The 24,278-nt window shown below is 41.5% G+C and overlaps 4 protein-coding genes across 5 annotated transcripts; 1 reads left to right on the top strand and 3 right to left on the bottom strand.

Moving 5' to 3' along the window:
- Positions 1 to 1,129: 1,129 nt before the first annotated feature.
- On the bottom strand, positions 1,130 to 2,743 carry LOC131882094 (E3 ubiquitin-protein ligase RNF13-like). The gene has a single exon (XM_059229135.1). The coding sequence runs from the start codon at positions 2,540 to 2,542 to the stop codon at positions 1,343 to 1,345; it is 1,200 nt and encodes a 399-aa protein (XP_059085118.1). The 5' UTR covers positions 2,543 to 2,743; the 3' UTR covers positions 1,130 to 1,342.
- Positions 2,744 to 5,978: 3,235 nt separating this feature from the next.
- On the bottom strand, positions 5,979 to 7,634 carry LOC131881874 (regulator of G-protein signaling 4-like). The gene is made up of 4 exons (XM_059228865.1): positions 7,379 to 7,634; positions 6,706 to 7,318; positions 6,551 to 6,630; positions 5,979 to 6,448 (listed from the first exon to the last, which is right to left on the bottom strand). The coding sequence occupies exons 2-4, from the start codon at positions 6,771 to 6,773 to the stop codon at positions 6,075 to 6,077; spliced, it is 522 nt and encodes a 173-aa protein (XP_059084848.1). The 5' UTR covers positions 6,774 to 7,318; positions 7,379 to 7,634; the 3' UTR covers positions 5,979 to 6,074.
- A 3,291-nt stretch (positions 7,635 to 10,925) lies between these two features.
- LOC131882239 (patched domain-containing protein 3-like) lies at positions 10,926 to 15,400 on the bottom strand. 2 transcript variants are annotated; one of them, XM_059229333.1, is made up of 8 exons: positions 14,559 to 15,400; positions 14,154 to 14,485; positions 13,837 to 14,037; positions 13,624 to 13,755; positions 13,230 to 13,543; positions 12,946 to 13,155; positions 11,695 to 11,901; positions 10,926 to 11,615 (listed from the first exon to the last, which is right to left on the bottom strand). In XM_059229333.1, exons 1-8 carry the CDS (start codon positions 15,221 to 15,223, stop codon positions 11,058 to 11,060), a joined length of 2,619 nt encoding a protein of 872 aa, XP_059085316.1. In that variant the 5' UTR covers positions 15,224 to 15,400; the 3' UTR covers positions 10,926 to 11,057. The 2 variants fall into 2 exon arrangements, with proteins under 2 accessions (XP_059085316.1, XP_059085315.1); XM_059229332.1 differs by having other exon boundaries at positions 13,224 to 13,543; positions 14,559 to 15,223.
- Positions 15,401 to 17,392: 1,992 nt separating this feature from the next.
- Positions 17,393 to 18,653, top strand: LOC131881831 (uncharacterized). The gene is made up of 2 exons (XM_059228802.1): positions 17,393 to 18,010; positions 18,106 to 18,653. The coding sequence occupies exons 1-2, from the start codon at positions 17,714 to 17,716 to the stop codon at positions 18,475 to 18,477; spliced, it is 669 nt and encodes a 222-aa protein (XP_059084785.1). The 5' UTR covers positions 17,393 to 17,713; the 3' UTR covers positions 18,478 to 18,653.
- Positions 18,654 to 24,278: the final 5,625 nt, after the last annotated feature.

The following is a 24,278-nucleotide window of genomic DNA, read 5'->3' as shown; positions in this document are numbered from 1 at the left end:
ACCACTGAATATTCAGTAATGTGGCATAGCTTCCTATCTTGTTAGACATCAGAAAAACAAAATAGTCGGGCACCTAATTGTGGATCAGAATCCTCCCTGAGTCAAACAGCCTCAAAATGGCTAAAAAACTTGTTTTGCAATAATGACCTGCTAGACCTGGTTAGCTTCAATTCTTGCTTGACCTGCTAAATATCAAATTAAAGTCTCTTTGCAAGGTCCAATTCAACCACGAACTTTTAGTGACATGAATTCAAAACAGAAGAAAAAAATTCGTATCGCCTGACGTATTTTGAACTAACTTGGGCCCAAAATTTGGCTCGAAAAATTCAGGAGAGGAAGTCAAAGCTATGTCGTTTCGACAACAAAAAATGTTAGTCTTTGATCTTCTCTCGGTTATCTACCTAAGCTTTTAACGATATATCGTAAGAATGAACCACTTCACAATTAAATGGAATAACAGAGACCTTCCTTTAATTGCACCTATCTAAATTTACCCCCTTTTTTAGATGTGTTATGAAAAGTGACTAAGAGTTGATCCATATTTCTATAAGCTCGGAGTGATCGAGTCTCAAAACCAGCAAGATAGAGGACCTTTTGAAGGCCTTTGCGAAGAGAAAGAGTTCTTATATTTGGGAATGATTGCCATGGCAAGACATTTCATCCTAAAAGCACTTTTTCTTACGACCATTAAATTCATTTGCTCTATGACCGTATTCACTTTGGTGTTCTGAAGTACTTTGTGGGTCAGTAGAGTACACCGCGCCGTGTGTGCAGGTGATCATGTACTTTGTAATTCTCCAGCGCGGTTACGCGAAAAGATTAAACTTTTCAAGTCAATCTTTTGATTTCACACTTCAAAAAGAGTATATCCCTCAACAATTGTTGTGCAAGTGCTGAAACAAGATTTATCATCGAACATCTTTAAATTTTACCTACTTTACTTACACGGGATTCACCCTTTTGCTCAAATGGAAACGCGAGACCACCATGGGCAACCGATGGAACTGCCGGCTGAAAAGGCAGACTAAGAGGAGCGCACTACATACACTGCAGTATAGACTAGAGAGGGTTACTTCTACCCACGGATAAAATTCCGCTGTCTTGGATTAGGAGCAAGAGTGCCATCCTGTACAGTGTGTCAAAGACAATTAGTGACTAATATATTTGTTATTTCAGATATTTATGTTCAATGGTTGGGACGAAATTACGTTCAACCTAACACACACTCGCACATTTTGTGTGAGACAATCTTCAGATCTCTGTGTGAAAAAATTGTTTCACATCATTAGGAGCGGCAGGGATTCTGACAAATATAACTTGGTTAGAAGAAAAAAAAGTACATCTAAACATTGATCCCAGCTCCATCTTGACTTTCTGATGTCTGATGTCCGGACCTCGGCTGCGTGGTTTCATCAACATTGACCAAAGTGCTACCACCTCGGGCACCCCCGGGATAGTTCAGTTCATCATCAAGCGGCACTTCAATGGACGCCATCACCTCCTGTTGATGAGTGGGAACCTCCCGGACTTGACCCATGGCGGCTGCGAGCATCTGGGGTGGAACAGCATCCCTTTCGGCAAATGTTTGCAAGCCTCCGGATTCCGCTGCGGTGGAGAAGGGTCGTCCGTGATTGTAGCTTGGAAAAGTCCGGGCGCCGTTAGCCAACAAAGGTGCCCGCTCGTCATCGGTCTCCTCTTCGGCGCTCTCATCGCCACCAAACACTCGCTTTCTACATTGAGGACAAATCCGTTTGTTTTTGACTAACCAAGGATCGATACATTTAGAATGATATCCGTGATCACACGGAAGGATGCGTAATTTTTCTCCCTCTTCGAAGTCTTCCAAGCAGATGCAACAAGTCTCGTAAGGATCAGAGGTTTTAAACTTGATTATGGGCAAGCGTTTGAGCGCAGAACGAGGCAATCGATGACGGCGACTCCTTCGATGGTCTTGAATGCACTTGTACAACACTATGGAGAGCATTATAGTGAAGCAAACTCCGATCACGATGGCAAAAGGCAAAAGGTAGGCGTTGATATCAAAGTCGTCATCGTCCGTCAATAGGAGGTACACATCCGGATTGCTCGGAAACAAGTAATGTCGTTGAAGAAGGTTGGAGTCGGAACGTCCAATGAAGAGTGATGGAATGAGGGATGCATCCGAGCCACCCATGGGAATAATGCGATCCGAATTCGGATTGAACACGATGGCGGCACTGAAGTTGGCCTTTTGGGCGTACCGAATTTTCGTCTCAAATGAGCACCCATTTCGGGAGATCAAGGCAAAGTATTGCAACCCATCGTGACGTCGCCCTATGGGCGGCTCAATGGGCTGGCAGGCATTAATCGGATTGGCCTTCATGACCCAGCCTGAAATGCCTTCATCAGGGAAGGCACGGCCAAACTGGGCCGGCGCTGAGGGCATGGACCGGAGTTCATGGCCCGTTCGAAGCTCGAAAACCAAGACCTCGGCCTTCACCACCGTCCGAGTCAAGCTCACCAGGAGCATGACCAAGCCCAATTTCAGTCCAGGGATCGTCATGATGAAAACCAATGGGAAGGGGGAGCAAAGAGGGAAAATGATAGATAAAGGGAGGTATCACATCATCGTGACGTTTGACCAACTTGGGCGAAGGGGCTAAGGAGCAAGGCGGCAACGCGATGGCCGCCGTGAGAAACACGATCTCGGATCTGATTACTGAGGAGCAAATGTAGAGGCATGAGCACCAATAACTGCGGAGTAAGAGATCGTACTGTCCGCAGAGCTATGAGCTAGAATCCTCGAGTCAGCTGTTAAAAGGGAGAGAAAACAAAGAAACTCGGCAGATTATCTCGGAATAATGCTAGCAGAGCTCCTATCTCGTCAGTGAAACGGAACAAGCGATCTCATTCAGAGTCAAAATGATATTCCAGATCAATCTTGAGATAAAGATTACTGAAATTGACAGGGAAAGGTTGAATTTTGTTACAAACATCTAATGACGTCTACTTTCTATTAAGATTCTCTGTGGTGAATCATTACGCGCCCTACCTCTAGGGTGACTGGGCGTCTTTGTATCGCTCGTAAAACAGTCAAAATTTGCCTGGACAAGGGCTTTTGAAAACTACATATTAAGGAGATAAGACGAAGGAGCGCTTTTTCGCGTTTTTGTCAAGGCTTTAACATCTGGATTGCTTGGAAAAGAGCTTACCTAGGGGATGTGTTAGCTGGCCTGTCGATATTCCTTGTTTGCAACCAAGGTCATTTGCCAAACCTTGTTTCCTTATCTTGTCAGAATGTTGCTAATACATACCTAATTCGATTTTAAAGAAAAAGTGCCTTCAAATTGCAAAGTTTTGATTTTACGACAAATTCCATGCGGCAAATACTGTTTTTGATACCTTCATGTGGAAATCTTTGACACATTTGTGATTAATCACGATTAAAATCAAAGAGATTGTTGCAGTAATTATAACATTTCAGCAAATGTAGTTGAACTATTTCAATTGAAAATCGTTTCTACGTTTTCATCCTCATTGCACGACAAATTTTGGTGGGCGCATAAAATATATACCGGCAGTAAGTCCGAGCTTGAAGACACTATTCATTTTGTCAATGTAGCCATTGAAAAAAGGTCCCAAAATACGTACAACAATGAAAAAAAAAATGTAATCAATTGCTCATAAAATGTAATTATCATTGGTTTCATTATTTGGTGCATTAGTGCGCACCTTATTATGAAGGCTTGCTGGAAAATAGAGGATGAAGATGCGTGAAAGCGGACACAAAGTTGTATGAGAGTTTCATTTGTGTTTAATAGCTTGGATTGGTGCATCGCCCTCAAACTGCTAATCATAGTGCGCAAACAAATGCGGTCCCTTATTCATGTTGATATAAATAGTCCGTGATATTTGAAACTAGTCATCAGAAACAACGATGTTTGGGGAGGTTCCATCCATTTGCATAACATTGATTCGAGTGCATTTTGAACGTTCACGATTGTTGCAAAAATTACACAGATTTACTTGCAGTAGACAAAGATTTGCGTGAAGCAGAGCATCATTAAAAAGAGAACTAGGCCTGGTTAACGCTGAACAATGCTTTAGTAGATGGAATTATGGGGTCAATAATTGGGCCACAGCTCCCGGTAAAAAGATATGTACGCTGTGGTTTCAAAGTCAAAGTGAAGTCGCATTGCATTTCTTTGACAAATAGTTTACCACCTTAAGGTGTTAAAATAGGATTGTTGCATTGCCTATATTTTTCTTCAAAATAAATAATGATTTTTGTGCTATCTATTTTAAGCAGCTATTGGAAAATTCCATTCCGTCAACGGTTGATCAGTGATCATAATTAAGCTATTTCCATTTCGTCCATGCATGTAGACGAGCTTCCCGTTCCTTAAGTGGTAAGATCTGGCACTCATACATTTTTTTTCACGGGCTTTTCTAACCGCTACAGGGAATGCAATCCCCAGTACTATTAAAATGAAAGGTCATTATTTGTCTACTTATTACCTTTCAATATTTATATAGTATTTGGTCTATCAACGAATTTGAATTGGCAGACCGAGCTAGTCCTTGAATGTAGGGTTGATCTGGAATGCTATCTAAAAATTTGTCCAAGTCTGACTTGAAAGATGCAAACGGATCAATAAGGCTTTTAGGTTTGCCCTACGAATATTAGAGGGAAACAAATTGAATAATGAAGGAGCCCGAGAAAGAAGAGAAGTGGACTTCATTCTTTGAAAAAGCTTTTGGACGAGACCTTTTTTTAATATTACATCAATCTTTTGTGGCTAGGCGAACGGATTTGTCGGATAGGCGTTTTCAGAAGGCGTTGTTCCCCGTCTTTGCGAGGTCGACGACGACATGACAACTGAACGTGGTATAGTGGAAGTGTCGTCAACTTGATGGGCAAGTTGGAAGAAGCTTTATCGTGGTCAGCCGTAACAGATATTGGATTTTCCAATAGCTGCTTAAGATAGATAGCACAAATTTTGAGGGATAAAACATACTAGAAACTTTGAATATGTATTTCAAGGCTAGCTATTAAAGTGGAATCATTATCATCTTTTAACCTGCACACTAATTACCATGGATCTCCATTGTTTGACTAGCCCCTCAAAGAGCCTCCCTCCCCCTGGCCCCTCAAGGGCCCCTAGCCATGCCAAGATTGTGTACGAAGGATTCACTGGTAGACTTCAGCTCCGACTTTTTCTTTGCCGAGGAAAAGAATCGGCAGAATTGTGCAACCATAGCAGACTACGACCCTAGGGGCAGCTGTACTTTTGGTCCAAAACATCCCTTGGACCTCGTCTATTGATTTCATCACTTGTCGACCCTTGGTTTTGTAGTAGAATTTGCAAGAGAAAATCTTCTCCGTGGAAAGGTTGCTTTGTAGGAAGTAGATGGCCTTCAAGCACATTCCTATGCTTCTTCCTTTCAAAAATGAGATGAGGCGGGAGGGATAGTGGCATAAAGGTCGGGCATAGGTGTGGAGATGTGGTTTCTCCTTTTCAAGTTGAAGGAAGATTGTTTTGTGAACTTTAAAATTTTTGCCTCACTTGTCCATATATTTGATTGGGCTCTTCATGATCTTCGCTGGAAAGGCCTTTTCTTACTTCAGATTGTGCCCACCATTGGCTTGATGTCGTTCGACAACTTTTCTCGTTTTTATTGCATTCTCCATCTTGAAATCGGTGGCCGCAGACACGGCAGTAATGCTCACAATCAAGAATTTGGCAATTTCCACTTGAAGGAAATCTGCGCCGCCTCTTTCTCTTTGATTGCTCTGAATCCAGTTTTCATGTGATGGAAACTTGCTAATAAAATAAACGGGTCATGTGATCAGCATTTCTCATTATATTACTAAATTCTGACTGAACAGGGCATACAGTTTTAGTTCATGACCACTTGATCAAGTCATTTTCTAGAAAGAAACTGAGGGTTGCAAAGTTGGCCTAGAAGAATGAGAAAAAAGGCTAATGCAAAACGAGTGTGTCCACACCAATTTATTTCCTGAACGTTTGAGAACAATTATCCCTGGATGTGGATGTGAGCAACTGAATGTTCCAGACACTTCCAGAATCAAGTTATAATCGTGTCTCGTCATCTTCGTCTGGGTTCTGATGGACGTCATAGGTATGCACCAAGTCAAGGTAAACGTTCCACATGAGAAATCTTCGGTAGGCATCGTTTTCGAGGAGGTTGAGGATTCTCTTTTGTGCCGTATCGAACGTGGACACGTGAGGGGTGATCATGGCCAAATCCGTCACTTTCCGGGACAGGATGTCAAGATTAAGCTCATGTGGAGCTCCTATGGCAATGAACGTGCGATACAACTTCCATGCCATTTTGGCTCGTTTCCGCGGACTGCAAGTGCGGTAAATGTCGACTTTGAGAACGAAATCGAGATTCTCCTCAGCGTATTCCTTTTGTAAGAATGCCCGAAAGAGTGCCCGTCCATCTGGAATCAGGATCGAGGAGACAGTGATTAAACAACTTTTTATCGGTCGATTGACACTTTTCAGACTTGCAATACCTACAATTTAAACAACGGGACACTTACATGAAGAATTCAAAAGAGATTGAAGGTTTTTGGACCAAGTCTTGACATCGTCTTGAATCCGACAAGGATCATGATAACTCCTACAATATTCAGTCAAAATATGTCGCTTACAGATCAATAAAGCAGTCAATGCCTAGTTTGATGAAGATGCTTACCTAATGCCACAATCCATATAACTCTGTAAGATATCCTCACAACAACACACTTCCCTAAGAAGAGACATTTTCAAGTGTACATAGAGGATTGTATGGCTTCGCTAGTTCTGTTCAGGGAGCCATAAATCATCGTGGAACAGCCTTCTGGTCCGATTTCAAATGAAGCCTATGTGACCAGAGAAGGTACTCTCACCAAGTGTTTTTACTGGTATGACTAGTACAACTTTCTAAGTGCAATGATGTTTGCTCAACAACAAGAAATCGATCACGTCATTGCACTGGGATATTCTCGGAGTTGTTCGAAATAAAGTGCAAAAAAATCCATCCATCCATTTATCTGTTTCAGTTTATCAAGAAGAATGTAATGGAGCATCAATTGTAAAAATAATAATCATCATAATAATAATGATATTGAAAACAAACAAAGATATCATGAATCCAGGCTCGGCAAAACAGCAACTCAACGTGCAACCCTTGCTCTATGGTTCGAATTATCCCATTCTTGTCATCCAATCGCGTGTATCCCTGTTCAAAGGTTGGCTCGACCGCTTCTGTTCTCTCTGTTGGTGTTCCCATTTGACAAATTCGGTTAAGTACTGAAGCATTGGAATTTCTACGGGAAAGAGAACATCTTATTTAAATTGGACTCAATATCACTTGACGGATTGCTCACCTTGGGGGAGGATTAATAGCTCACGGGCCTGTTCTTGATCCATTTGCTCTTTGAGATTGTTGTTAGTCCCACTGATGTCGGGGAGTTCTTTAAATCGCTTCATTCTGGACAGGCTGATAGCCAGTGGATTTGCATGAGGAGACCTTGCCAAAATTCCGTGAAATATACTCGAACAAGACAGGAAAAGGAGAAGGCCCAATTTCAACATGACGATCCAAACAAAAGCTCTGACTTGGTTTCCAGCACAAGTGCTCTCTTATATTATCTTGATCACACGTTGGACTGCTTAAATCGATTAGTTTTGAGACAAAATGATATTGCTCTACCTGTTTTAAGACGTCCATGATTCTCAATTAATTAGCGTTGTTTCTTATTTGTCAATTAATCCAATGGCAAATCTGTGACATCAATTTAGAGAACTCGATAAAGCTTTCAGAGATGGGCACTTCACTCTAATGCTACCACCACCATTCTTCTCATCATCATCATCATCATCGTCATCTCTCCTCGACGAATGCCTTCTAACGTTCCATTTTTACGTGTATCGTTTTCGAAACGAGAGGTCACAGATCTATTCTCCCATTGTCCGCTTGGTCGCCACACTCTCTAACCTACTATTCAACCGATGGTAGAGTAGACGGAGACGGATTCCCTAGACTTTCGACAGGCAGGTTTCCTTGGTTGGTTGGCTGGTTGGAAGGATGGGTAGACCATGTGCCACAACGTGACCTGAAGAATTTAGCCACTCAAAGCGCGGTAAAAGTAGGTGTCAGTGAGGTGAGGTCCGGGGAAGCGGAGAGAAACCGGGAAAAACTAAGTCAGACCGAGAGAGAGAGAGAGAGAGTTCAAATCGCCATGAATGGCCTACTTTCCGTACCCATTGCTCATCTCCACAATCCAAAAGTTCGAGCTTTAGTGTGAGATCAGTTGTGAACGGAGTCAACAAATGGTCCTGGGAAATCCCCCCAGAATGTGGTCTCTGTGGATTTTTGTCGTTTTATGTGTCTTCGCAACACATGTCAATGGCGAAGAAACAGCTCTAAGCCGGTTTCGAAGAGACGGTGGGGGTGGACATGGCGGTGGATATGGTGGTGGTGGAGGAGGAGGGGGCGGTGGAGGTGGCGGCAACTTGGACTTTTTGGCCCCTCTAATCTTTTTGGCCCCCTTGGCCGGGTTGGCCTCGTTATATGCGGCTGCAGCCATCAACTCCAACTCGGCCCTTCTAACTTTGGCCGTGGTGAGAAGCAAGAAGAAGAGGAAGAGATCGTTGCCCGAGGAAAGGAAATATCAACCTCTGCGCTGACTCAGCCTCGTTAATAACTAAATTAATGCATTCAATCATTCATTTTTCATTCTCTTCATAAAATGAACAATTGGTTGTTCCGTCCTTATTGGTAGCAAATTCCTTTGCGATTTCAAACAAGTTTATTATGCTTGACAATCGTACATCGAGCAAGATCCTTTTTTTTGGCAAAATAAAGGAGGTTCGTTACGTATTTCGGTTTGAGCTTCCTTGTTTTGCTACAGAAACAATTGTGCACTTCCAAAACGTTTTTCATCCATTGTGCACTATCATTTGTTAAATGATTTTCTTTGAATATCGTGTTTCATACCGTTCAAATAAAAGACAAGAAATACTAATAGCCATTACTCTACAACCAATTCCATGTTTTGTACATCTTCAAGGCAGATTTGCATTGCAAGACAGATCCCAGAGGGCTTTCAAAATCATGTACTGATAACGGAGATCTTTGTCCAAAAGAACACAAATGGTAGTAACAAATTTGGTTGGGCATCTTGGTTAATAGTGACCTCCATTATGTCCTCTCAACAAGGCTATCAGAAGTTATCCAATTTATCAGAGCTTAGAGGCTGGTTCCTCTCTTGACAATCCATCCGATGGCAAGTTTAATGAGCCGAAATCAGATATGGAAACGGCTAAACCGTTTTTTAGTTCTGCATCAAACTGAGACACAATAGTTAAAGCATTCGTATACAGTACTTAAGTAACAATACTCATGGCCATTAGATTTATCATTCTTTGAGAGTGCGATTGAAATTTACCTACTGCAACTTTCGGGTTTTCAATATGGTTAAATATGCAAGTAAATTAGTTCTCGATGGGCTGCCAATGCGATGTAGCGAACTACTTACTTTTGGGTCCTGAAATGACTCATGTGTCAACCCAATCCTTTTGGATTGTTTTTTCACAGGCTTTTCTAACCACTACAGGGAATGTAATCCCAGTACTACTGAAATGAAGGGTTCTAATTCGTCTATTTATTCACTTTCAATCTTTATATCATATTTGGTCTACCAACAAGTTCGATTTGGCAATTGGTTGAAAAACTTAGCTTACATTACGCGAGCATAGAACAAAGATATCAATAACTGCCTTCTTAGGCTAGAAGCCTCAGCGGATTGGTTCAGCATCTCCTTTCCAATTCTCTACCCACTGTGCGATCAAATATTCACGTTTGTTGATGGTATTTAGATTACAACATGAGTTGTAGATTCAACAGCTTAAATAACTGAATCTGCGGTCATTTGCAAAGGTGAGGGAAAAATTAGGAATGGCTATGATAACGGAAAGGGCATATCTCTTTATGAGGACTGCCATCGTCAGAGTGAGGGCACTGCCATCAGCAGAGATAAGAGGTGTTAGCTAGAAGCGAGACATTTTGAAATATTTTGACATTCATAGGAAGAAATTGAGTTTATTCGTCATTAAAAAAAAATAAAAACTAGCAAGAAAGCAAAAACTAGGGAGACGGTAGACAAACATTTATCGAACGGCTTATTTTTGGCAATGAAAATAAACGGTGTTCAAGACAACTGGATAAGCAAAACGTTTGGAACTCATCTATGACTACACTACTTGTTTTCAACTAAAAAATATCGAAACCGAAGTGGACTTATTATGTTAATATTGGAACTTCCATCATAACCTGTGGCGTCTTGAATAGATTTACTCGACACTCTCACTGCCTAAACAATGGGTGTCGGACTACCGACCACTTGGTTAGATAATTAATCAGAACTATAGAGCCGTTCCTGATTGATTCCTATGATTCAAAGCATTCATTGTAATGTTTAACCAACCGGCTGGCAGGTCGTCCAGTCCAACATTAGCTTAAATCTAGATACCCGTGCTCTCAAGGGACAATGCTAGTAAAGCTCAAAATTTTGACGAGACATAATGTACATTATGTTGACCAAAGAGTCTAATTTTCTCATGGTAGATGCAATTTCTAACCCTGAATGGGGTTTATATATTGTGTGTATATGTGAAAAGTCAATGTTCAATATGATCCTATGAAAATGTTGCGAAAACAAGTTGTAAAGGCAGCTAAAACTGAGCAATTTCATACTTCCGGCACTTCAAATAACTGGACGTAATACCTGCAATTGTTTGATAAATAGTATCTCTTTAGAACAACACAAAGTGACGTTAGAAGCTCATTGTGAAAGCAACCGGTTTTAAAATAGAGATTCACCATGAGCCATCCATCTTGTCGCTGAATTCAATTTCAGTTAAGATACGCTATTTTTCATTAAGGATAACAATGTATTTCGAATGTAACATATTCAAACAAGGATCACATACAGATACGATACAAATGTGGTTAAACTCTAAATGCGCGTATATAGGGGTGTTAGTCTCTCTTTGTCTTGCTCGTCACTCGCTCGTGTAGGCTCTGTTGACCTGGCAATTCATTTCATTGAGCTTTTTGGTTTCACTGTTACTTGATGCGTTCGTTCCAAACGTGGTCAATAACACGGGCAAGAGGAACAGACCGTGAAGGGCGCCCAGGAAGATGACCAGGAACACCATCTTGAAGAAGATAATGAAAATGTAGCTAGGGGCCATGACCAGCCCGACCACGCCCAAAATGGTGGAGATGGCCCCCTGCGTGATGGGTAAGCCCAATGCATGCATACTATCGGCCACTCGATCGGCCGGGTCGAGATTGGCCTTGGCCATGAAATGGTACGAAATGTGGGCGGAAAAGTCCACTGAGAAGCCAATGCACATGATCAAGTTGATCATCGAGATGGAGTCCAGAGTTACGCCCCACAGAGTCATGAAACCAATCACGCCAATCTCGATTGACACAATAGAGAAGGCCACCCAAAGGGCGCAAATGGGTTTGGGGATGAAAACGAGAGCAATGACCATCATTATCACAGCTGCCACAGTGACGCATTGAATGGTCATGGGGAGAACCAAGAGAAACTGCAAGAAAAGAATGAGCGAAGGTGGACTATACAGTTATCATAAGAGCAAAGCTGGTTGGTCTCCTTTGTTGTCGTACCTGGTCAAAATACATGAAGTAGGGATGATAAGCGGACACATTGTAGCTTGTGGATTTGCAAACGTCTCGGAGCTCTTGGACGAATATCTTCTCGTCCACAGCATTTTTGATGTTCTTTCCCTGAATCAGAAATCTCGCTGCGTCCACTTTTCCGTCATCCAAATGAACGTCATTCAGGTAAGGGTTGAAAGGCGTGCCCAAATAAATCTAAAGCAAAAAAAAAACCGTTCTCAGTTCCTCGTCGTTCGTTACTCGTTGCTGTCCAATGTTTTTCTTGGGTTGATTTTTTTCTTTTTTCACCGCCTTTGCCAACCGCTATAGGCAATGTCATCTCCAGTACAATTAAAATGAAAAGCTATATTTCGTCTATCTTTTAACTGTTAATCGTTAAAATGATGTTTGATATGCCAACGAATTAGAGTTGGCAGATCGAGCTAGTCATTGAATCTAGGGTTGATCTGGAATGATATCTAAAAATTTGTCCAAGCATGACTTAAAAGATGCAACCGGATCAATAGGGCCTACGTATTCCCTGCGAATATTAGAGGGAAGCAAATTAAACAATGAAGGAACCCGAGAAAGAAGATAAGTGGACTTCATTGTTCGAACTAGCCTGGATTCGACTTTTTGCGAACCTCCTGAACTCATTTGGAGCCCACATGGGTGACGCATATTCAAGATGTGGCTGGACAATCGATTAGTATAGAGTTAAATCGAAAAAAAGAAAAGTTAATTTTTTTTGTTTGCTCGAAAATTTTCTTTGTAGGGGATTTTAATTGTCCGGCTAGCGTTCTCTGGACTTCAACGTCTGGTTATCGAACCACACGTTTGAAAAGCTTTGACCACTTTCAATTGGACGAGACTTGTTTATATATGTTTAACTACATTATCTGCATACGAGTGAAGGGGGAGGGGTCGTAAGCGTTGACCCAAAGATCAGAGTTTCATTCCGTTCAGGGCCATATTACTCTCGGCGACCCAAGAATAGATTTGATCTAGTGTATTTAAACTTTTGGAACGGGGCAATGAATATTGTGAAAAGAATAGATTAAGAATAATTAAGAATCGAAACCATCGAATGAAATGTAGGGATAAAATGGGAATCACATAGAACCTAATAGACATATCATGTGACACTATTTATGACTTTTCTGAACCAGTTATTTGAATCGCAGAAAATAATCTTAGAGGAAAAAACACAAATCAATATGTTATGAACTGGATCAAAACCACAAGTACAAAAATGCTTACATTCATTAACGCGTCGACAAAACGTTCTTCAGTCGAAATGTCAATTGGGTCGTAGTCCTCGTTTCGTTTGACATAATCCAAAAAGTCTCTCAGCCAACTCTCAGAGTAGATTGGATCGATGAAGGTCGTGTTTTCCAGCCTTTGCATAATTTCTTCCACATCCAATTGAACCAATGGATCAGAGTAATTGATTTTGCCCGAAAAGACCACCTGTCAAGTAAGGCCAAAAATCATTGATGAACTAAATTCCTGCGACGGTAAGGCTTAGACGAACAAACTCTTACGCTAACGCGGTATGGGTAATCGCGGAAATATGTGTCTTCCAGGGTGTAAAAATCCAAGGAATATGAATCAAGTCGAGCCAAATTCTTCCTCTCTAAGCCTTCCTTTAAGTTGGAAACGCCATAAAGTGCCACAGCCACGTAAACAAAGAAGGTCAAAAGGATCATGATGCGAGCATAACGATTGAGCAAAAAACGAGAGAAAGGCCCACGAAAGAATTCCATGAGGTCGAACGTCGCGTGGTCCTCTCGATTTCCCGGGTCTTGGCGATTGATACCACCGCTACAAAACAGCCGATAGAAATAGGAACGGTCGCCTAAAAACATGGTAAAGCAGACGCCTTAATTGATAGCTCTCCAGCCAAGGCGTTGAACGCTGTAATGAATCCAAACTTACTTGAGAGCGACTTTGGAAGCACCGTTAAGCACGTGAACGCATGTCTATTCTTGTCTTCCGCATAGCCAGAGATAGCCAGACATGCTCCAAAGAAGAAGATGTGGAACAAATAAGTGAATCCCACGGCAGTACCTGTTGACGTACAATTTTTAGAGTGTGTAATTGATCTAATTGATCTCTTAGAATAAGTAGTTGATGGAAGGTTGTTTGTACCCGTGTAGATGCAGAATATCTTGACACTGGGAAACGGTGTGATCACTCCAACGAAGAAACTTAACATGTCAGTCAATGACGTGATGGTGATAGACACAGCCGAGTCCTCAAAGCAATTGGACATTCGCTTGGGCACATCATCCAAAGGGTTGGTTCGACGCCAGGCACTCAGGAAAACGAAGGTGTCATCAATACCAATGCCTTCGAGTAGGAAGGAAAAGAGGCTAATTACTTATCACTGGAAATGTGTATAGAGGTTTACAATATCGGCGTGACTGACCAGTGACGTCATTCAATTGTTACCCATTCATTCTTACCCAGCATTAAGAAAGGGGCTGCCAAGTTGATGCCAATGAATGGCACTCCTGTCAGCATGACCACGCCAAAGGCAGTGATGGATCCCAATAGAGCGGAAACCACACCAATAAGGCCGAGATAGGGCTTGGAGCGCACCCAATCCGACATCATGCAAGTGATCACGCAAAAGATGACCATGATGGCGATGTTGATGGAAAAGTAAGGCATCACAGAATTGGTGTTATTTTCCAATTCGATCTCCAGAGTCAAGGATGAGAATCGGGCCACTTTGATGTGATCGAAAGGTACGGAGCCCACCAAGTCCAAAAAAGCTCGCTCCCAAGCTTGCCCTCTAAAAGAATACAATGACATACATTACCTATACACAAGAATCGCAGCATTTGACCATCTTGTCCGTAGCCTACCTATTCATATCCTCTTTGGTGCCAGATTTGAGGAAGTAGTTCAAGCTGACGACATAGATGCTGTTGATGGTGTGGGTCTTGGAAATCTGGATCCCTCCCGCAAAGAACGGGAAAATGACCCGATCAAAGGTGAGAGGACTAAACCAGATTGGATAGGTCAGAAACGCGGTTTTGTTTTCCACCTTAGCCATCACAGAGGCGGGTAATAAGATGTCGTTTTTCCAACATTGGCCATTGTTTTGAGCGCAAACATCCTCGTACTTCCAAGTTTGGTTCTCAAAAGAGAAAGTCATATTTCGGACCAGCTCGTCCAAGATGAGCATTTCTCGAAACATATCATCTCTTAACAAGGTCTCATTGTCTTGGGCGGTGATCAGGAGTCTACCGAATCGCCCGTTACGAGTGATTCGTCCCGGATCAAAGGCCGAGTAGTTGGTTGGGAAAAAGGACTCGGTGATGGCCCTTTCGTATTTGGCCTCACCATTGATGGGCAAGAATAAGAACTCGGGATCCGAGGCGTGCTTGGCATAATAGAATCCCAAGAAGGAGGTCACTGTCATGAGCAGAGGCACAATAATGAATGGCACTGGTCTTTGACCCACTTGTCTTCCCAACCACGAGAAGACAATGCGCATGAACTTGTCCACAAAATTTTGACTGCACATGGTTTATCCGGGTGAAAACACTTTTTGGAAATAAAAACAAAGCAGAAGAAGGAGAAAAGGGTCCTCAACTCTCACTTATCACACATTATTCAGGACTTAGGACCCGCATCTCTGACCTTGTCTTGAAAATCTTGAAGGACGCAAAGCAACAGCTGAGGAAGAATTGACGACAATGGATGACTACGATGATGGGAGTAGTGGTGGTAGTAATAGTAGTGGTAGTTGTAGTAGTAGTAGTAGTAGTAGTAGTAGTAGTAGTAGTAGTAGTAGTAGTATAAGAAGAAGAATTACTAGAAGGAGAGGCGGAGGAGCAGATACTAGTAACAGAAGTAGCTATGGTAGTGGTAGGCTAGGTCCTGGTATTACCAGGTTAGTGGTATAGGCTACTTCATCCAGATATTTCTTCTTCGTCCTCTCTGTTCCGTCTTCTTTGGCACGTTTACCTGTTCTACATTAGGACGAACCAGCCAACCAAGAAGCGATGCGTTGCGCTAGGACAAGATCCTGTTACGGCCCCCGAGTCTGATGATTAGACTTCTCGACGTATTCCAAAGGAGCTTTGCGAGCTTTGCGAGCTTTGTGAGCTTTGCGGGCTTTGCCCTCCCCACTCACGTCAGAGTCACTCGTCCGATCTTTCGTTCGTCCGATGGATCGCTCACGCGCTTACGTGTGCACACTGTACATATATACATATATATTTTTTCAACACACCACATGTGTATGTAAGAGCGTATGTGCTAGTGAATGAACCTGCTTACGGACGTACTGAGGAACGAACGTCCGTCGAAAAGGCATCTACGTACGGTCGGTCGGTCGATCGTGGGTAACAGACTTCCAGACTCTCTTCCAACATGTCTTGGTTGCCCACCCATTTGGCTCAATCAAGTTCTCACTGTGAGATTCCGATGACATGTTGCCCCTCGGAAACATCCCGGATATTGATAACAGCACGGTATATTACATCTCTGGGACGACGGGCGGCACAATAGACGAGGAAGGCATGCACCCAGACAAGGAATTGTTTTAGCAAAAATTGGGTATTTCCAAGTTCATCCTGAGTTTATATTTGCCTGGATGGCGGGAAGAATGTCAAGAAATGGGGCTTCTGGTTCCTGTTACGTCAGACTGGTTCAAACTGATGGTTCTGAAAGAACGTTTGGGTGAGATGGGGAGGGACAAGATTTTGAATTCACTGCTCACCTTGAATGGCACTATTAGTCAGAAACAAAACTGGTATGGTCCTTACGTCTTTTCAAGCCGAAGAGACCATCTTGAATTGTTGTCTTAGTACGCAAGAAAAATGTTTAAGGGCCCTCATAACAAATAGAAATTTTCAATGCGCTTCTCCGGGTTTCTGATTTCATTTGGTTCTTATGGAGGCTCTTTGTGTTTTGGATCGATACAATGCCTTCTTTTTAAAAGGACCTCATTGTGACGCATGAAATTACATGGATGCGCGAAATACAAGTGTAGATGTAGTGGATTGTATTGATAAAGGCAAATCTCATCGTGGCAAACTTTTTTCATTGTTATTTCGACAATGAAGATTCTGTTTATGATCAGCATTGTCATTGTTCTTTGTAACTAGGTTTCTCTTAGCGTTGTAAATGTTTTCTTATTTGAAAACAAGTTGTTGCAAACCGATAAAAGTGTTCAGTCATGTAGTTTTAGTCTCACATACAATTTCACCGTTGAGTATGAATTTGACATTGCCGAATTACAAACAGTTTTTCTACATACCTTGAGAAAATCTATTAATTTCAACGCAATGTACCATAAACTAACATCGACAACCTCTCAATAAACTTTTCAAACACTCGCTAAGGACTTGACTCTTAAATATGAATCGAGGCGACATCAGGTTATTTGTTTCATTGCCATTTTTAAAGTAATTATTCCATGAAAGATTATAGAAAAATGATAAAAAAACAAGTTTGTAACAATCCCAGTTCGAATCTACCCATTGCACAAAAGACATATAGCTGACGTTGCATCGTTTCAGAGGCTTTCTTGACTGCAAAAAATGCTTCAAATAATTGCAATGGTCTACAAGTACGAACATTCTTGATTGAACTGTCATTTCACACCTAGGATTCATCAGTAAATCAAAAGCAGAGCAGACCAAATTTGTCGGCTACCAGTAGGTGTTACTGTCGAAATTGTTGTTGTTGTTGATGCTGCTTGCCCAAATCTCGTAGAGAACAAGAACAAGGTGAGGAGGAGGAAGAGCTCGCAGGTGAGCTGGTTGAGGGCGGGAATGAATGCAGAGGCACTTGGGCCCATCCTTCTTAAGGTCCACACACATGCACACACCAATTCATGTCCATTCCAACACACTCCCGCCAATCACTGCTGGGCACTGACTCACACACACCTGATGCAGCCGTCATCGGGCCAAACCTGCAGCAAAGAAGAAGTGACTTTTGGGCTTGAGATCACTTGGCATTGCTCCAAGTCGAGGAAATCAGTCAGAGAGACTTAAGAAAAATCATGGCGTTTTTAAGAAGATGTTGTTGTTGCGTGAATCTGAGGGTTGGTGGCATCATGATGGGGGTGATGACACTCATCCTGTCCATCTCATCTCTGGTGCCCATGACCCTCCTACTCATCTATCGGCTGTTCTTTGCCCGTGTGATAACGCACCTGGTCCAAGAAGTGTCACAAAGTGACGACGATTCGGCCACGGATCGAAGCTTTCGATTCTGGGAAATCATCAAAGAGGCGTCCAACGGAAAGGATGAGAACTTTCCACCGGAGGACAACCAACAAGTCCAATGGTTGGCTATGGTAAGTGGCATGCATGACAAAATCAGAACCTATGGCATCTGAGCATCTGGAGATCTGTTCCCGTACCCTCTCATTTTGGTTGAACTTTTTTCTAGGCTATGTTGATTTTCTTCATCGCATCTCTGATCGTCTTGATCATTTATGCTATCTGCAGTGGCCTTTTAATCTACGGTGTTTACAAGGCTAAGAAATGGTTTCTACTGCCTTGGATCGTGTGCACCATTGCTCTACTTGTGGCCTATTTCATTGGCATGTGCATGTCACTCTATTTGGTCGGGATTCAAGTCATATCCGTATTACTGTTCTTCATTGCTTTGATCGAAATCGCGATTGCCGTCTACCTTTGGCTGTGCATGGTGAGCTTGTTCCAAATCCTGGGATCTCCCAATTGGCAAAATCGACAAGATTGGGAATTGAAACCTCGTTTCTCGAATGGCTACGACGGTGTGTCCACCAACGAAGATTAACAAGCCTACGTAGTGGATTTTAAGCTACTTTGCCTCGTCAACGCCACTATTTACAAGAATAATTCACCTTGACTCTCAACAACATAACACGCATTATGTATAACACTCAAAAGTAATCAAGTGTTTTGTGCCATAACTATTAGAAATAAATTGCAATAATTTTTGTTGACCCTGAAGGCTAGAATGATTTGGCAAAGCGTTTATTTGACAAATATATCTTTCTCCGTTCCAAAGCTACCCAAAATAAGCGTTCTATAAAACTAATCTCCGCTTTCTCAATCATTGTTTCAATTTCTTTTTTTTTTTCCTTTTTCTTTTCTTTCCTATTCGTAATAGAAAAGTACAAGTAGTTCTACAATAGTTGGTGAAACTCATTCCACCTAATCCCCGGTAGAATCTTCCTGTACTTTACATTAACATATACTGCACAGGACAAGGAGAGTTTTATCGTAAGCTTTCAAAAGTAAATAATGTGTTATTGCCTCCTTGGAGCCATAAAATAGAAGGGAAAGGGCCAATCTGTAAGTCAAAACGAGATGCTAGGTTAGAATCGGTTTTGTAATTGAGTTAACGAATTTCTCTTAACGAAAATGTGTTTTCCTTTGATTAAATGAAATTCAGGATGTACCCCAGTTTACAGGCAGCTGTTTTCCTGGTACTAAAATTTTGGAGTTTTCAAAGGCCAATGAAGATTTCAAATCCTGACATTGAGACGCCAATATGGAGACCATTCGTTACCTGATTTGGCTCACATTGGTTTATTAGTTATCTGAGTTGTTTCTTGATGATTATGAAACCCCAATTTACCAAGAAACTCTAAAAGTAAAAGAAAAGCAGACCAAGCCACGACGACACAGTGAAAAATGTATTAAGCAATCATATCACCGACATCAATCTCAGGTCGGAAAAGGAACGTAAATTTGATAACACATAAAACCCAACCTCTCAGAAGTGCGAAGGGATTTAAACTATCATAGCCCCCTCACGGTGCACGAAATATGTTTTACGCTCTGTACTCCAGAGGGCGCTTTGTCGTTCAGCCTCTACCAAATATAGGGCCGATTGGGCCAATTCCTTGTTATTGAATTATAATGCGTTTGTGTTGCTTTTGACTAATTCTATCAAAATCTTATTTTCAGTTAGTGCCTCGGGTCACATAATGTAGGGAAAAGAAATTGCGTTCAAGGCAAGGCAAGGCAAGAAAAGTTTATGTAGCAATCTACCGTGCCTCTTTCCGTTTTCTTTGGGCCGTGTGACGTTGCAAATAAGGGCCCTTTTAGGCCTTGAGATATGGGCAATGGCTAGAGTAAAAAACAAATACATGCTAAAATAGCACCAAAAGGAAGTTACGAAGAGCTAGAGACTAAAGTAAGAGAATAGCAACGTCAACAAAAATGAGCTTGTCTGTGATAAGACCGTTTTCTCGGTGCCAAGAATCTGATTGGTTGCCGTCATAATTAACGAGATGACCGTGGCACGTTGTTCCAATTTTGAAGTCTTAATAACCAATGTGTTTTGCACGTCATGCACATTCCTTTGACATTAATGCGATCCAAGATCAGTTTATATAAGATATTATTATAAGGCGCGCTGGGGCACCGAATTGGTAAAGCATCCGCATTCCAATTTGCGAATCCTGGTTCTATCCCTAGCTAGCCAAGTCCAAACTTCTTTGCGGTATTTAAATTACGATGAAAGTTGTTGCTTTAACAACTTAAATAGGTGAAACTACGGTCATTTCCGAGTGTGAGGTAATAATTCATGTTGGCTATGACGACGAAGCGGGAATATCCCTCAATTGGGACACCCAAAATCAGATGGCAGGCTGAGTGAGAGAGCTGACTTTGTAACAAACAAACAAAACTTATTAACTAACAAGTTATTAGTGCTTATATGAAGCTTTCCATCAATATCAGGTGGTCTCTGAGAGTAGTCTTCAATACATCAGAAAAGGAAAGCAAGAAATGGCTAAGTACCTCTGCAAGGCGTTGTGTTCGACCTGTAACTTCAGTGCTATGCCATCCAGCTTTGAGCTTTGTTGGGACATTTCCTTCCCAATTCCCCTTGTTTCAAACATTGGAACGTGATCTCGACGTATCCCATTGGAACTAACGTTTTACCAAAGAACTCACATTTATACCCACTGACGATAAATGTGCTTAAGTTTACAACTTAATTGAAAGTCCGTCTTTCAAGCTCTGCGCTCACAAAGTGGTTTTTTGATTTCTTTTCTAATAGGTGTTCTAGACGGCTTTTAAGAAACATGACTTTTAGTTAAAACGTCCGGTTGAGTGAAACATTGGCCAAGACTTTCTTTTCCTTACGATCAGGATTTTTTATTTTATTTTGGGATCAAACAGCAGTATGATACGCACTCATCCTGTCCCGAAAGAGGGACAGGATGAGGCGCGTATCATACTGCTCAAACATGTCTTCCATTTATTCACAATCGGACCTGACACAACCTTAAACGTGATCGAGTTTCAAAGTTGTATTTACATTTAGTTTGAACCTGGTCCTCTGAAAATATAGATAGTGATGATTGAGATGATTACATCTGATTGCATCTGCATGGAAAGAAAAAAATGGAGAAAAATGAGCCCATGCGTTCAACTTAGATGACTATCTATAAATCATATTATTCTGCAGTGATGCAAGGTCATTTCCTATTTGCCGTTTTACAATGCATCATAATGAAGATTAGAACCTAGAAATTCAAGTAGACTTAATATGCAACGCAAATCTACTCCACGGAAGTTGAGAAGTTTCCCTATTGAAGAGTGCCTCGTTTCGTAAAAGATGGACTGTCTACTCTAAGGGCTCTATTGGATTAATTGAGAAGGCTTTAGGCTTTAGCATGTAACAGGTATGATGTGTTGATCTCAAATGTTTTGAAAAAATATTCAAAGGTTCGGAAGGTAATTTATTGATCAAAACTAATTTCATTACTACTAAGCCCGCATTTGCAGAAACACCTTGATCTGTAAAACAATAGTTGTAGTGAAATTTTGAAAACTGCCTTGGCATAGTTCCATTTTCGACTCTTCACTAGATCAAAATGACTGGCCAGATTCGCCAATGCGCTCTAGTTGATGGTTCAGATAATATATTTTGATAAATAAGAATTGCAACTCTTTCATTTTTCACTATTGGCTTCAAATTGTTTTTGTCTTGTATTTTGACGATGAGTTGTTTTCTCTCCTTATCCTACTTTCATCACTAGCTCTAAAACCTTCTCAGTAACCATTGGCAGATTTGACTCGCTACCTAACGCAGTTATCATAACTTGGTGCTCTAGGACTTCTTTTGGTTCCTCGAACAGTAATGTAAACAAGCTCCTCCTTATAAGAAAGTCAGTCATGTCATGATGGTTTTCGTAAAGCCTTTGATTAGCTTGTGCTTCATTATCACAATTAATTGTTGGTAATTCTACCAATCACAGTAAATGAGGCTGAGCTCTAAGATTTGACCCCAACATCTTTTCCCAATAATTAGATTTCAATCACTCTCCGACCTGAATTAAGCAAGGTCAATGGATCCAAGACGCAGGAAGGGATCGCTCAAGGTTGCAATTCATATCTAGAAACGAAACTTCATGTTATGGAGGGCTTAGTCACCTGAATTTGACAAGAAGATTGTCTAGATATTGTGAAAAAACTTCCTTCGTATTTGATTTGTCATCATATCGATATGAAGAGAAACACGACTTTTGTCAAATAATTTGTATTATGTGAAACTTTGACCAAATCACAATCTTCCCTCTCAAGTAAAGTCTGATTGCTCAAATCAGGTTCTCTTTCCTGAGATTTCAATAAGCATGGGAAATAGGAATAACATTAAATATTTGAATATTTTCCATACTTGAAAAGACCCCTAATATACTATTTCACAATGACCACAAAATTATCCTACGCCAGAGAAGAAAGTAATAAATGAAAAAGATCGAAAAAAACCCAAGGGTCCATTTAATTTAATCTATTTGCACGTTTCATTGCACTTCTTACAATGTTGGGCATAACCAGCCAATAGTCCTGCAAAGTACGGACATGTACATAAGTTAATTTCCTACAGTGAGTTAGGATAAGGTTAAGATAAGGATAAGATTAGGATAAGACCTTAATGTGGTGCGGGTACAAAAAATATGGCCTAAATCTGTTAAAACAAACTCGGAAATTGCCAAATTAATAAGCATGCCTCAAAGGACAGGCTTTGGTGGACTCCAACTACAACTATGAGGCAGTGGGGAACAGAAAGCCTCATGTTCACCAAAATCCACCAGTCAGAAACCAGGAGCTGGCCTCAAAACTGCAGGATTTGGTGGATAAAGATCCCTCAATGTCCATGAGAGCAATGTCAAGAGAGCTGAACATTTCTGAGAGCTCTGTGAGAAGGTCCATGGCTGAAGATCTTTGCTACAGGTCCTACAAGATGATGGGAGGCCAGTTACTGACTGAAAAGATGAAGGAGAAAAGGCTGACCAACTACAATTTCTGAACAAGCTGAAGAAACCACTTGATCAGAGCATGCTCTTGTTCTTTACAAATGAGAAGAACTTTTGTTAGGATCAGAAGCACAATGCCCAGAACAACAGGTGGCTGGCACACTCTTAACACCTTGTCCCAAGGGTCATGAGCACCAAATTTCCTGAGCATGTCATGGTCTTTGGAGTCATCTCCTCAGAAGGTCATGTGATGCCTCCACACATCTTTGAAAAAGGCCTCAGGGTCAAGACAGATGATGACCTTGAGGTCCTTTAGAATGTGGTCAAGCCCTGGATTGATCAGGTAGCACAGGGGAGGCCTGTCTGGCAGGAAGACAGTGCTCCTTGTCACACCTCAAGGAAATCAATATTGTGGATCTCTGACAATTTCTATGACATGGTGACACCAGACTGCTGGCCACAAAAGTTACCTGATTGTAATTCTTGAGACTACTACTTGTGGAGCGTGGTTGAACAGGAGTCTAATCAACGTCCTAGGAACTCCAGAGCTGAGGTGGTGGAAAAAATAAAGTCTGCATTTGCCAGTCTTCAAGAGGATCAGGTCAAGAGGGCATGCCAGCGTTTTAGGCATCGTGTCGAACTTGTCATCGAGAATCAAGGAGACTTTATTGAATAAAGAATTTTTCTAATAAATGCAGCTTTCAAACAAAAAAAATAGCTGAATCTCCCATCTAGTTCACAAGTTATGATTGTTTAAAGGTAAATAAGCCATGCGGCAGATTTTCTTGACGCACCCTGTATTTATCAAGGTTCGACTTACTCGCTCGACTGGATTGCTCTGATGATGATAAGCCGTAGTAATTGTTTGTTTGATCCCCAGGCTTTTGCAGAATTCTTCCAACTCTAGCGATTCCAGACTTGAGTTGCAATCCATGATAACCTCTCTTGGGACTCCGTGGCGAGGAATGATTTTTCCCGAAAACCATTTTACTATTCCTGATGCAGTTGTGTCTGGAAGTAGTTCAACCTCCGCCCACTTGGTCAGACAGTCGACCAGTACCAAGAGGTATTTTTCTCCATTTTTCCTTCTGGAAACGGGCCCATAAAATCAATAGCCACACGTTCCATTGGTTCCAACAATGATTCGTCCACTAAAACCATAGGTGCTTTCCCCGTTCCTGGACCAAAATCCTTGTTCCGAGCGCAAGAATCACATTTTCTTGCCCACAGTTTAAAGTCATTTCGCATCTTCGGCTAATAAATTCGATTTCGAGCTTGCTCCAGACATTTCCACATTCCTCCATGACCCAATTCTTCATGGATCTCAGACCAGATTTCGTGCCGTAACGTTTCCGGAATA

Source organism: Tigriopus californicus, chromosome 6 (assembly GCF_007210705.1).
Source record: "Tigriopus californicus strain San Diego chromosome 6, Tcal_SD_v2.1, whole genome shotgun sequence".
Lineage (NCBI taxonomy): Eukaryota > Metazoa > Arthropoda > Copepoda > Harpacticoida > Harpacticidae > Tigriopus > Tigriopus californicus.
This window is presented reverse-complemented; position numbering and strand designations above follow the sequence as displayed.